General features: G+C 32.7%; 1 protein-coding gene and 1 non-coding gene across 2 annotated transcripts in view; both read right to left on the bottom strand.

Annotated features, from left to right (window-relative positions):
- LOC123663488 (somatomedin-B and thrombospondin type-1 domain-containing protein) overlaps positions 1-13,749 on the bottom strand; it is a 42,038-nt gene extending 28,289 nt beyond the window's left edge. Inside the window, exon 1 of the mRNA XM_045598163.1 lies at positions 13,521-13,749. Coding sequence (XP_045454119.1) covers positions 13,521-13,749 — 229 coding nt within the window. The remainder of the gene's footprint in view (positions 1-13,520) is intronic.
- Positions 13,750-14,400: 651 nt separating this feature from the next.
- Trnat-cgu lies at positions 14,401-14,472 on the bottom strand. The gene has a single exon. It is a non-coding gene; the product is annotated as a tRNA-Thr (tRNA).
- Positions 14,473-14,740: the final 268 nt, after the last annotated feature.

Raw genomic sequence — 14,740 nt, 5'->3', positions numbered from 1 at the left:
ATAGGTACTTGGAAATAATACAGGCGGGAATTTAACCTAAAACCTGCGGAGCAGAAAGCACGCCACTACAAACTACGGGCTAGTCAAACAATAAATCTATGTAATTTTAATTTTAATCTATTTAATCATTTTATAACAAAATACATATATTTCTGTTTATATTATAAAATTACAGATTTTATTTGAATGCTCTAAAAACAAATATTATGACATTTAATTTTTATTTTTCTATAATGTCTGTTTGTAGAATAGTTAGTAATTATCCTGACACGGTAAAAACTAATATCGATTATTATAATAACCTATAACGATATCTAGGTAGTGTAATTACATTCAAAACGATCTTATTCTATAGAACGGAGTAGGAGCTAAGTTAGACTCAGCTTTTTAACTAAAACGGGTATTACGAGCGATAAAAGCGATTATATCTGACGAATGGTCGAACATTTATTATACGATCAGACATTCTCTAACTCCATTTATTCGTTCGGTTTTATATAAATCTCGAGATTTTTTTCCGTTATCTATATAAATGTCGCCGCGTAGACGCAACGGTTACAGCCATGGATTGTACCCGTTGCGCTGCCGGTTGCGGGTTCGATCCCCGCACATAACAAACATTTCTATTGGCCATACAGGTGTTTGCCATGGTCTGGGTGTTTGTGCAGTCCTTGTGGGTCTGTTATCATGTACGCCTGATAGCGATCGTTACTCATAGTTGGGAATATATCCGCCAACCCGTATTGGAGCAGCGTGATGGATTAAGCTCTGATCCTTCTCCTACAGGGGGAAAGAGGCCTATGCCCAGTAGTGGGATATTACAGGCAGAAGCGATATAAATAAAAATGAATGTTGCTAAGCCCATAACTCGAGAATGGCTCGACCAATTTGGATATAATTTTTTTTTTGTATGGTTCTTAAGATCCACGGAGGGTTTTAATACTTAAAAAAAAATTACTATTAACTTCTGACAGAACGAAGTCTGTCCGGGCAGCTAGTTTTAACGATAAAAATATTATCAACTGTTTCATACAGAGTTGTATCCAAGCGAGAGATATTAAGTCGAGCCACTTATATGACGTATCATTTCGAAGTTTAATACATAACATCAGTCAATTAGAAGGTTTTCGAGTTCAGTTGTAATCTTATCACTTCAACCTATCGCAGTGATTGGACAACTGGAGCCTTTTACACGAAGTTTTATTAAACTAAAAAACTAAAATATAAAATATAAAACACAAGATAAACATTTTACCACATCATTGGCCACACTAGTTTGTTGTGAATTTGGAGTTTGTGCTTGTGCTGTGTATGTCGTGACCTGCGACACAGGATGTACGCCATACTAGGAGCCATTAGTGTAGGACGGTTATTTATTAAAAAAACATTAGGTGAATCGGAAAGAAACATGCACATTTTTTATAATTAACAATCTATAAATATCCCCTTCTGGATGTCCTGGCTGGTATGCAAAGTTTTATCACTGAGTCCGCCTTTTTTCGAAATGTGTACACCTTATTAGTGTTATAAGTACTTGAAAAAGCACAGTTAGTCACGTAAAATATTATTGTTCCAAATAGAGCATAATATTTTAAGTCCGAATCCGCTCAGCTACTGAAATAATAGTTATAACCTTTGCTTTAATTTTATCATTTATAATACATTCAAGTGAAATTTTCATTTATTCCGTAGCAATTTCGTAAACGTTAATATCAGAAAGCTATGTCGTTGTTAAATTTAATTATCATATTTATCTCCTTACTTGAATCAACCCGTAGCTCTTTTAAAGATTACTGCCATATGTAATTTATTTTATTTATCACAAAAGGACTTGTGTGCTTTCGACTTCGTTGCTCGCTTTTATGGGATTAATCTTTCTCAATGAAAAATATTCTAGCACATTTTTTAATCCGTCTAGTAGTTTCCTAGTCATCTTATATTGTTTCTCGTTCTACCAAAAAAAAAATACTTGCGCTTAATTAAACGAAGTCAGATAAAACATTTTTGATACAACTCTAATTTTTAAGAACAACACAACCAAATGTCAAGTGTTAAAACTCAAATTTGATGTGTATATTCAAATGACAAGTTTGAATACGTCATATAACTAGCTGTCCGCTCCCTGCTTCACCCGCGTGGGTTAGAAGATTTTGTTCATATAATAGTATAAAATATACCCTATGTTACTCAATGATAACGTACCATTCTCCTGGTGAAAGAATTTGTAAAATCAGTCAAGTTATCCATTAAAGTTTTCAAAACTACATAAATACAAATCATTCCTCATTATAACTTAAGTTTGGATATGTGAAGTAAGCGCAAGAATAACCAAAGTAAGTTATTTGAATGAACAAACGAAGGCCGCTTAAACGTAGCCTTACGTGTTGAGTTTGGAATAATAAATCATGCACAGAGATTCCGTATTATATACCGTGGATGAAAACTGAAAATTTTACAAAGTTTTATGAAGTTATGTGATGATATTGCTAACGGGATGTAATACAAGATTTTCAGTAGAAGTCTCAGAAATTTGTCTAAAATCCATTAAGTTTTAATTTTTTCGGATAATTGGTAACATCTAAAAATTAATATATATGACTGATTTTTATCATAAGTTCAGATGAATGCGGGCTACGTCTGCCATATCGAAGCACAGGCACCAAGCATACAAAAGTGGCTGAGGGTAATCAACAAAGATTTCACACAAGCTTAATATCCAAATTCGAGTACGGATGACTGAATGATGTTATCTTAAACGAATAGTGTGAAATACTTAGGAACATTCACCAACATATACCTATGAATAGTTTAAATATGATTTCTGAAAAAAATTATTAAGTTTTTTAACTGTTTGTTAAATTTTCTAGAGATTCTTCTCAGCGAGCAAATCGATGGCGGGATAACCATCCAACTGCTTGCTTTGAAATACACAGGCCGAAGACGGGCAGTAGCGTCTTCGGTGCGACGAAGCCAGCCCAGCGGTCACCAACCCGCCTGCCCAGCGTGGTGACTATGGGCAACACACATGAGTTCACGCTATTTTTGGCGCGAACCTGTGGAGGACTTTTTCCAGTAGTAGACTGTGATAGGCTGAAGTGATAATATATATATGATCGATAGAATAGATAAAAGAATAAATATACCCTCATACCTTCATGTAAAAGACAAACCTATCCTATTTCAATGAAAAATGTGCTAATAAAATACTCGTAGTTTTTCCGACGAAAACGACCGAAAATACCACAGAAAGAATTTGTGTACAAAATATTTATTACCCAAATAAATAACTCTCAAAAACCCTTATATATCAGAATCCTTTGTAGGCACGATCCTGTTAATTCCGTTTTGGGTGCACTTTATATTATGGGATATTATATTGTAATTCTTATAATAGTGTATAAAAATTATATGCTGCATTTTATACCGTTTACCTGACTTAATAAGATCCTCGGATTTCAATATTTATTAAACGTAATCTGTAGATAATATTTTTACGTAAAATAATTAAAAACGTAACATTATTTCATACTAGCGACCCGTCCGGCTTCGCACGGATCAATGGTAATACTAAATAATAATAGGTATTATATATAATATATACATAAAAAAAGTGTTAATTTAGGACATCACATAAAACCTCTAAAACTATTAATGTTCCTCTACTATATTATACATGTATTGTACATATAAACCTTCCTCTGGAATCACTCTATTTATTAAGAAAACCGCATCAAAATCCGTTGCGTAGTTTTAAAGACTTAAGCATACAGACAGCAGGAACTGACTTTGTTTTATAATATGTAGTGATTAGTCACATAATAAATTTAATACCAATATCGAAAGGCTATTCGTGCTACTATTTTTTTTTTACTTTGTATATAAAATTAAAAAAAAAATCCCATAACCATTCCACTGAAGAGAATTTCCGACACGAAACTTATCCGCAGCAAATTGTCACGTAATATATATCATAATCATCTTTCCCAAGGGTCTGCTTCCAATAGTTACTGATAAAGTATCGCGCACATAATTTATCAGCAGAATTAAAAATAGACTCCTATCCAGTTCCACCTCAACTAATAAAATGCAACTTGGAGTTTATCAATGAATAAGATTTTTTTTATAAGTTTTATCCGTTGTATTCTATTATACGGATATATTATCAGCAACGAATGGATTAAGGCTATGAGAAAGGCTATCTTTTCTAATATTTAGCCAATCAATCAATATACAAGCCAATCAATTAAAAATATCTTTATTAGAATAGGCTTAAAAACATGGTTCGAATCGTCATTTTGAAATTAAAATTTTAATTGGTTACTTTTTAAAAAAATAAAATAAATAAAAATCTTATAACATACACACAAGGTCGTCATAATGCTTGTGTTACGGGTAACAGCCGACTGTTATAACTATATCATTTTTTGATAAATATACAGAGAAATAAAACATATATAAATATTTCAACACTAGCGCTGTCATACGCAATTAGAAAGGAATTTATAAACAACAGATGCAACAATCGCGCCACCTAGCACATCGTTCGATGGTCATCTACCCTCATTTATTATATTACTCGAGTTATTCTGACGTCTACGAAACGAACGGTGCAACCGCCGCTAAGGCAGTCTTGGCTCTGGCTTGGCACGATACACTTGTTATATCCTGCTAGTAGCCATTCAATAATTAATTTGTGCAAACGAATTAATTGTTACATATTGGGGCGGACAACTCGAGCAGTGAAGGTGAGCGTTGATGCGCATCACAAAGGGGGCCTCCTTAAACCTACACCTGGGTCGCAAGTCCTAGGCACTGCTTTGAGTTACTCCCTCCACCACACGATAGACTCGATCGGAACGCTGAAGAGCGCGCACGCATCCACGTGTTCGGTGAACGTTACAATTTTGTTATAATCTTTTTAAGTACTACCTACATAATATTGTAAAGAGTGCGAGTATAACCTACGCCCGCGCCCTGCAAATATAGAAAAGAAGCTTCCAACAGTCGAAAGACTACAAATATATAAATACAAATATTACACCCAGACTCGACAGGCAGGAATCGAACCCGCAACCTGGAACAGAAAGCAGCGCCACTACAAACTGCGCCAACGGGCTAGTCAAACGCATAAACATTGTTTACAAATTTGGTAATATCTTGCATGAAGTACAACGCTACTAGTATACTAAGCAACTACATTGTTCAGTAGGTACCTTGTATTCTAATAAATTTTTCCTAATGTACAAATTTATTGTTATTCTAGTAGTACGTATATACGATAACATTGAATATATATACAATGTTTTAACCATCAAATTATCTTAGCTCTCGGTCTTGCAATTATAAATACTTCATATCTATTGACCTTCAATAGTCACTATGTCCTGTATCGGAGGTCCGAAAATACACACAACACACAAGCACAAACACCCAAACCGTCACAAATATTTATACGGACAAGAGAAATATTGTTCATGTAAAATGTATAGAACAAGCGAACGAAGCCACTTTAGTCAGTAGGTGTGACGACTACACCAAGGCCTCATTGTAAAATATGGTCGTGTCAAGTAAATAAATACACCCTAACATTCCCCTGGTTCGCATTCATTCATAAATGTAGAGTAAATTGGGTGAGACAGGAAAAATAGCTCAGTAAATTGTTCCCCGTAATATTCATAGCGTTATGAGTGCTTTTATAAAAGGGACCGTGTTAATGAGGCCTAAGAGTTGGATTGTTTCGCTCAATCACACTTATTCTCCGTGTTTGAAACATTGAAAGATATTTTATTTTCTGTTTGTACTTGTGTAATGGTATAGTAATATAGATAATTACGAATTACGATACAGCCTGTAACATCCCACAGTTGGACAAACACCTCTTCCTCTTTATGGGAGAAGGAATGGATATATTCCCTACTATGAGTAGCGATCGCTATCAGGTGTACATGATAACAACGGGACCGACAGCTTAACAGCGTTGAGAAATAGATAGTGCGCCTACTTTAGCAACTTTTTAGTCAGCACATGCGTGCAAAGGCGTTTCTATTATCTTTAAATTCGATCTATACGACTTCTTATAAATGATAAATTTTGAAATGCATCTGTCACGTTTGCTAGTTAAACGCTTCGCACTCAACGGCCACCAGTAGGATTCTCTCCTGTGTCGGGGTCCGGAAACACACACAATACACAAACAACAAACGCGTAGACCACGACAGACATCTATATTGCCAATACAAATGTCTGTCGTAAGCGTGGATCGAACCCGCAACCGCCAGCGCAACAGCCAGCGCAACAGCCAGTGCTGTGACCGCTGCGCTAACGCGTCGTCAACACATAAATGTAACTTTCATTTTGAGTAAACACAGAAATGTAACTTTGAAAATGATAGCTTACTCTTAGCCTTAGAATAACGTATTTCCTCTTTGTAATTAAAAAAATGTAAAGTCAAAGTAAATGCTAGGTGTTTATGGCGCTCATTAAGCTGTAATCTAAGTTTCTAGGGAAATAACTCGGTGAAAATGAAAAAATATTTTTCTTTGCAGCGCTTATAATCTGTTATTAAAACTTTGCTTAGGTACTTATTATATTAGGCCTAATGACCTGAGAAAAACATAATTATGCGTGGGATTCAAAATTTGTGTATTTTTAGGCAAAACCCGCAAATTTACTACAGTTTCATTAATTTCAATATTTCTAATTAATTTTAATGTACTAATTATTTTATTTAGTACACAAAGTATATACTTTGTGTATATATATATATATATATATATATATATACTTGATGAAAGTGTTAAAAAATTGTGAAATCTTTATTGTTTGCAATGATTTTTTGCATCTGCGATACAAGCTGCAGATGCCGTTAGAAATAAGTACATTGTACAGTTTTCATGGCAATAAAGATGATTATTATTATTATTATTATGAAAACAAAATTACACTTTGGGTTGCAGTATAAACTAACAACAGATTTTTCTTTAGTGTCTACTCAAAGGTCAAAATTAATTTCAAAGGTCATAAAGGATCAAAGGTTAGAATGCAAGTGAAACAGCGAACGGCTTCGAACTTACAAGTATACTTGTATTAGATGACGTAAAAACCTTTTACATCTGATCATTCATCCGAGCTTATTAAGTTTCTTTTGGAGTATAATTTGAAAAGTTTATATATAGAAGTATGATTTGTATTAAATAAGTTTTATTATACGCTTCAGTCTGTAATATCCCACTACTGGTCATAGGCCTCTTTTCCCCATGTAGGAGAAGGATCAGAGATTAATCCACCATGCTGCTCCAATGCGGGTTGGCGGATATATTCCCTAGTATGAGTAACGATCGCTATCAGGTGTATATGATAACAACCGGGACCGACGGCTTAACGTGCTCTCCGAGGCACGGTGGGGAGACCCACAAGGACTGCACAAACACCCAGACCACGGCTAACACCTGTATGGCCAATATGTTTGTCATGTGCGGGGATCGAACCCGCAACCGCCAGCGCAACAGGTACAATCCATGGCTGTGACCGTTGCGCCAACGCGGCGTCAAAAGTTTTATTATACTTTTATTTATTGTTATCTTTTGTGCTTAAGTTATCTTTTGTGCAAAAAGAATTATTCGTTTGTTATCTATAAACAGTTTACTGTGACGTTTCGATTTTTTAATATGTATATAAGCTTGATATATTTCAGGCGCAGAATTTAGTATTAATAGTTATGAATAGTAATTTATTATACGAGCTGTACCCGTGACTTCATTTACAATTACACATTTTGAGTTCTCTTCCCTTGCACTACCTCTAAGGGTTACTTAAACTTAGGAATAATAAGTATCCAGTTTTCTAAAAAAATGTTTGTGAGGACTTAAATTGTGCCAATTTTCATATTAATCCATTATTAGCTTTGGCGTGATACGTGGCTAGCGATAAGACAAAGATAGACAGACAAAAATGAGACGAGTTAGTTATAGCTTCAGTATTACTTACAGAATACCTGTTCAAAAATATACCACCTTGTTTTGAGTTTTCTAGTAGAAATGACTAACTGATATATAATATCTCTCCCTCTATAATAATACGATTTCTCCGTCATAAACTTTATTTTTTATTTATAAATAACTATATCAAGAATTTCTATAATAATGTTGCAAACATCCGATAAAGTCGGAGCAAATCAAATTCGTTATTTGCAAGCCTTGCCTAGCGTTCAGCGTTCCTGTACACGACGATATACCTACTACGAAATTCCAAATTATTCCACGGTCAGGAAGTAAATGAAAATGGAATGATAAGAATTCGTTACACTCGTACATTCATTCCAGTTCATTTTTTTTGTAACTTAAATACCTTTAGTAATAAGCATACTTTTTATTTATTTATTTAATATTTATTGCACTATACTGTATATATGTTTACCTATACATTGAGCGAAAGAACTTTATTGACTTTCTTAATCAATATAATTTCAATGAAATGTTAATTTTCTCAACTTAATAACAAAAAAAAAACTTAAAAAAACTTTATAAAATATATAACTGTAAACATTTAGTATGAAAATATATTGTAATATATCCAAGTATAATAGCACATAGCAATAATCTTGATCCACTTTTATAGCCTACCATTATAAGGTATCAGCATGTAACTAAAACCACAAAGGATATTAGGTATTATATTAGGTACTATGAAAGTAAAGAGTTTTTAGTTTGTCTTTTATTTTTATTCATCATCAATTCGCAATCAATTCACAATCAACATTGATCGTCTTAAAAATTTAATATACATGAAATTAATATTTTCCATTTTGAAATTTTTATTTATTTGGTAAACTAATGATTGTTACATTGTTACTTACATCTACTGTATAAAACTTAAGTTATTTGCGCTTATTGCACAATCAATTACAGTCATACACACTGTGCTTTTAATTATTGTGTATAATATATAGAAGAAAATTTCTTACAAATTAAATTATGTTCTAAATATCTAGACTAACACGATATATAAAAACTACTCATTCAACTTATTTTTTTATTTAATTTTTCTATTATTTTACCTACTATTTTATTACTTTTTCCTATATTATTTCAACTTAACGCGAACCCGCACTCGATAGTCTAAGAAGCTTTTAAAGATAACATTGAATAATTAACTTACCTAAAAGTATAACTTTACGAATTGTTAATAGCGAGGATCAATATTCGGATTGATTCAGAAACAATGACCTCACAAACACAATCTACTATTACTGGTAAAGAAACAAAATTAGATCCTGTTTCACCAGATACTGATTTTTATCTTGTACATAAGTTACTAGTACATCAGCAAGAAGTATGATAACCTTTATCAGCAGGACATATGATAGAACATTATACTCTATTACACCTCAAGTAATAAAGTGATGCTTATGTATTCACAGATTGGTATATAGGTGTGAAAAAAGAAAATTATATCAAAACCTTTTATCTATTGGATACCGCTGCAGAGCAAATAGCGTTATAAGTCACTAAAGGAAACCCCTACCATGACAACCAGAAATGAAAAACGAAACGAAGCAGTTGCGAAAAGAAGTATTAAAAAAAGCGTTGAATGAATGATGAAAATTATGATCTCAGAATTTCATTATAAGCAAAGACGCTTAAGAAATATCGTTTTAATATGACAAGTGAAAGACAGCGTAAACGCTTTATTAAAATCTGGACTGTAGAAAGCCGTATATTTTTATATAAAAAAAAAAAATGATTGAAAAACTCAACCATTAGCTGAATATTAAAAAAGTTATCATAAAAGTCGACAGATACAAATTGTTTTTTTTTTTTCAGATTATTTATTTATATACAGACATTAAAAATTATAAAAAAAAAGCGCGTGTTTCAGCTCCGACGCACGAATGGAGTTTAATCCTTCAGATTGACTGTCTAAATAGGCACAAAAAAGGCTTACAAGTCTAGGAAAAAGATTAATAGATATCAAATGGTATATAAACGAATAAAAGAACGCCATCTATCGATAGATGGCCTTAACAAAAACATAACGAGGTCATTCGTTCAGTAGATTTTACTGGTCACATTTTTTCACACCAGGGGCCTTATATGAAAATCGATAACATCGCCAATCAAAACCACTATCAGTGCAGGTCGAGTGAACTAAATCATTGTGGGATTCATCACTGTTTTACATAGAGTACTCAGAATTTGTAACTAATACAATAAATATTAATTATTAACTCATTATTGTAATTTGTTTGTATTATTTTTTGTGTAATGACACATGAGGAAATTAAATAATAATATTTGCTCGCGAACGAAAAAAAACAGACTTCAATTACATCGACAAGTAATACAACGTAGATCGACGAAAAAATAGTCAAGTAACTAGGCGTTATCAAAGATTACTCAAAAAGTAGTTATCAGATCTCAATTAAATTTAAATGTGACTACATGATAAACATCGGCTTTTGATTAAATTAAAATTATGAAAATCGGTACACCCAGTAAAAAGTTATGCGGATTTTAGAGAGTTACCCTCGATTTCTCTGAGATCCCATCACCAAATCCTGGTTTTCTTATCATAGTACCAAACCAGGAATATCTTCATTCCAACAAAAAAAGAATTATCAAAATCGGTACATCCAGTAAAAAGTTATGTGGTATAATACAACGTAAGTCGACGAAAAAAGCGTCAAGTAAAAACGCATTATTAGATATAACTCGAAAAGTAGTTGTTAGATCTCAAATAAATTTAAATGGGACCAAATTACACACACCACCTTTCGATTATTATTTTTTTTGTCGAAATCGGTCTACCCAGTCAAAAGTTCTGAAGTCACATACATAAAAAAAAAGTCGAATTGAGAACCTCCTCCTTTTTTGGAAGTCTGTTAAAAAATAACAATAAACGCTTCACACTCAACGGCCCCCAGTAGGATTATGTCCTGTGTCGGGGGTCCGGAAACACACAATATACAAGCATAAACGCCCAGACCACGGCAAACATCTGTATGGCCAATACAAATGATTGCCATGGTCATGGAGGGATCGAACCCGCAACCACCAGCGCAACAGTGCACAAACCAGTGCTGTGACCGTTCCGCCAACGTGTCGTCAAATTATAAACAATTAACATTTTTAATATCATATCAAAAATAACGACCGTTCCAGTTAATATTTGTAACCATATTATCATGTCCATTGCTGTGTGTTTACGGTAGCAAAGAATATAGCCACCCAATCTCTTCCCGTGGGTGTCGTTAGATACGACTAAGGGATAAAACAATTCCACTACCACCTTGGAACTTAAAAAGCCGACCGATGGCGGGATAACGATCCCACTGCTGACTTTGAAATACACAGGGCGAAGACGGGCAGGAGCGCTTTCGGTGCGACAAAGCTAGCCCTGCGGTCACTAACCCGCATGCTCAGTGTGGTGACTACGGGCAACACACATGAGTTCACGCCATTTTTGGTGCGAACTTGTGGAAGCCTATGTCCAGCAGTGGACTGTCATAGGCAAAAGTGTGTGTCATATCTATAAAAAATCATCTCAATAGCCGTATCGGAAATATCAAACCACGATGCTACTACAATTACTATGTCAAAGAAAAATAAATACTACTAGAACTTTTTTTTTAAATATTTATTAAATAATACAAAGAGCTAGCGTGAAACTCGTGAAAAAAAAAGTTGAGACAAAGGTCTACGTTCATTAAATGAATGTAAAATTACAGGAAAAATTGAAAATAAAGAATACAGCTCTTTGGTCAGTCTCAACACGTGTTCACATGACATGTTCGAAATTTAACTTTTCGTGAGTAAAACGAATTGTTTTTTCTAATGAAGGAACTCTGTTTAATTCAGTATATGTGGAAGCTCAGAAGCGGGAAAGATCCTTCCCACGGCCACATTGGTAAACTCTAATAGAAGTTGAATAAAATTAGCCATGAATTTGTTTTGAAACTGAGATTATCATTGTTGTATCTTTTTGAAATTTCTGTTAAAATAGATTATATATATATATATATATATATATATATATATATATATATTGTTAGAATGAATAAGCAAAGTTAGGTTATTAAGCTTTTAAGCTTTTATCAATCCGGTCCGGATCCGGATTGAAAATGACGCCAAATTACAGCCCATAATTACAATACGCAACTCTGAATACACCTTAAAGATACGGGTGACTTTATATGAGGATTAGCAAGTTTTACAACTTCAAAATTCGATCCACACGTCAGGTATTAACACCGACACGTGACACAAAATTTGATTTAATTTTTATGGCTCGCTCCGGTTTCTGTCGTAAAGAGAGATTTTGTCGAATATAAAAGGATTATATGATTCATGAACTACAAAATTCTTTCTTTATAGGATATTTTGTTTTGTTTACTTTTACTTTTTAACTTGAGATGAAGTAAATAGGCTGTAATTTTATGTTATTATAGTTTTTATGAACTTGGAAAAAATTATTTTTATTTTTACCTACTAATACCAAAATTAATTATAAATTAATCATACTAATTTTTTAATAATGTTTTATTTAAAGACTTTCTCAATACTCTCAATAGACCGACATTATTTCCAATATTAAACCAGCAGATATTTATATTATAAAACACGCTCAAACAAATTAATTCATCTGTCCTTTAATAGTCACCAAGAGAAAGAATGGATATAATTATAGGTATGTTTATAAGAGAAATCCAAAAATATTACAAACCATAATGCAAAAATAACTGGCATATCATACCGATATTATATCAAATATTAGTTACCTACGATATATTAATATTTCATAATATTAATACATTTTTCATACACACGCTACGTCTGGTCGGTATTATTAATTTGATAATGGAACGCGTCCCGCCGGGACACTGACGTCATATAGGTAAAGATTACGTAGGTGGAAATTATTTAATAAAATACGTGTAATTATAAAATGGATGTGTGATTTTTCTTATGGCCCCTTTTTTGCCGCTCGTATGTTTTTTATTATGTAATGAAATGTAATTCGAATTTTTTCCAAGAATTTTTGCTCAGATTCAACTGTAACTGTATTTTTCTTTAATTAACGTACATACAATAAGTACAATTGTTATTTAGAATCCTGCGTATTAATTTTTTAAAAACACAAGTCTACATTTTTGTATAAGTAAATAAATAAGACGCGTCGTAAGCATAAGTCTCTAGTAATACGAATCCTCCTGAGAATTCTATTAGGATGAAATTGATTGAATACCAAATAGTTTCTATTATAATAAATAGCAGTATTTTTTAATTTTATTATTATCTACCAGTAACTTTAATATTAAAAAAGAATAATAGCACCCTTGCACTAATCGGCCCCCAGTAGTAAATTAGTCCTGTATCAAATAGGTCAAAAATCTGTAGGTCAAAAAACACAAAAAAAACATCCTGACAATGAATACCGTATAGCTTGTACAGAAATTTAAAATTAGTTACTTCTAAAGCCAACCAGATTTTTTTATTATTATATTAAATTACTTTAGTACATACCTCCACATGTTTCTCTGAAGTCGGGACAACAATCACCCAGTTTCAAACAAGCATGGTCACAGTAACACGGCTTGTCTGTCAAGTCTTCTATGATCGCGTTCTGATGAGCCTTCTGTACAACGCACGAACTGTCCCGCCCGGGACAGCACAGGTTCGCGTCCCGACAATAGTTCGCATTACAGAGTCCCGTCAAATACACCGCCGTAAAGAAATAAAAGTAGCGCATCATATTTGCTAGTTAGAATTGTTTTTGAAATAATTTTTAAATTTGGAACTAATTCGCTGTCGTTTTGTTGTTTTAATTATGTTGTTGTAGCTTGATGTTGTTGTGCTTGTTTCGTTCGAAGATCCTAAAACGTATCTGAAACAAAGGAAACATTAAATTATTTTATGTCATAACAAATGTCAATACATATAAAGGTTAAGGTTTTTTGTTTGAAGGTTTATTGTAATACAGTATTTATTCTCTATAGGCATACAATATATTTTATATTACCGGCAATTAATATGTATCATTATAGTAGAACAGGACAGGACACTCAACAAAACACTACACTGAATACGTTATCACATACGTTAAAACATATCATGTTTTGTGATTTATCACGACTGTCATGAATTTATTTTATTTTATTTTTTGAAGTTAATTATTTAAATTTAATTAATTTAATATAAATAATTTAATATACTAATTATATTTAATAACTACTTAAAACAATGAGTGTTATAATTTTTTAACTTAGTAATAACCAACGAATTTATTGTATAAGACAAAAGTTAAAATATAAAAATTAATGAAAAAAAATAAAAAAAAAGTGAAAATATGAAAAAAACAAAAACCAAACAACTTAAAAAAGAAAAAAAATGCAAATTTCATTCTTGCCTCCTGTGAGGTTTGAACTCACGACCCCTGGTTTACGAGACCAGTGCTCTACCACTGAGCTAAAGAGGCTTACGTAAGGATGAGTGAAATTGTTATACGGTTACTTAAGTTCTACTTATATATAATGAATATTAAATTTTTTTTTTTGTGAAGTTATTAATTTGTTGACGATTTACTTGTAGCGATAAGAAAAGTTTCAATAACACAGGCGTTTATTTTGTTTATAGAAATACTAGCTTTTACCCGTAGCTTCGCTCGCATTGACTTTTTTTTTAATAAAAAGTATCCTATATTATTTCTGATACGTCCAAGAATATGTGTACAAAGTTTCATGATC

The sequence above is a fragment of the Melitaea cinxia genome, chromosome 20 (assembly GCF_905220565.1).
Source record: "Melitaea cinxia chromosome 20, ilMelCinx1.1, whole genome shotgun sequence".
NCBI lineage: Eukaryota > Metazoa > Arthropoda > Insecta > Lepidoptera > Nymphalidae > Melitaea > Melitaea cinxia.
This window is presented reverse-complemented; position numbering and strand designations above follow the sequence as displayed.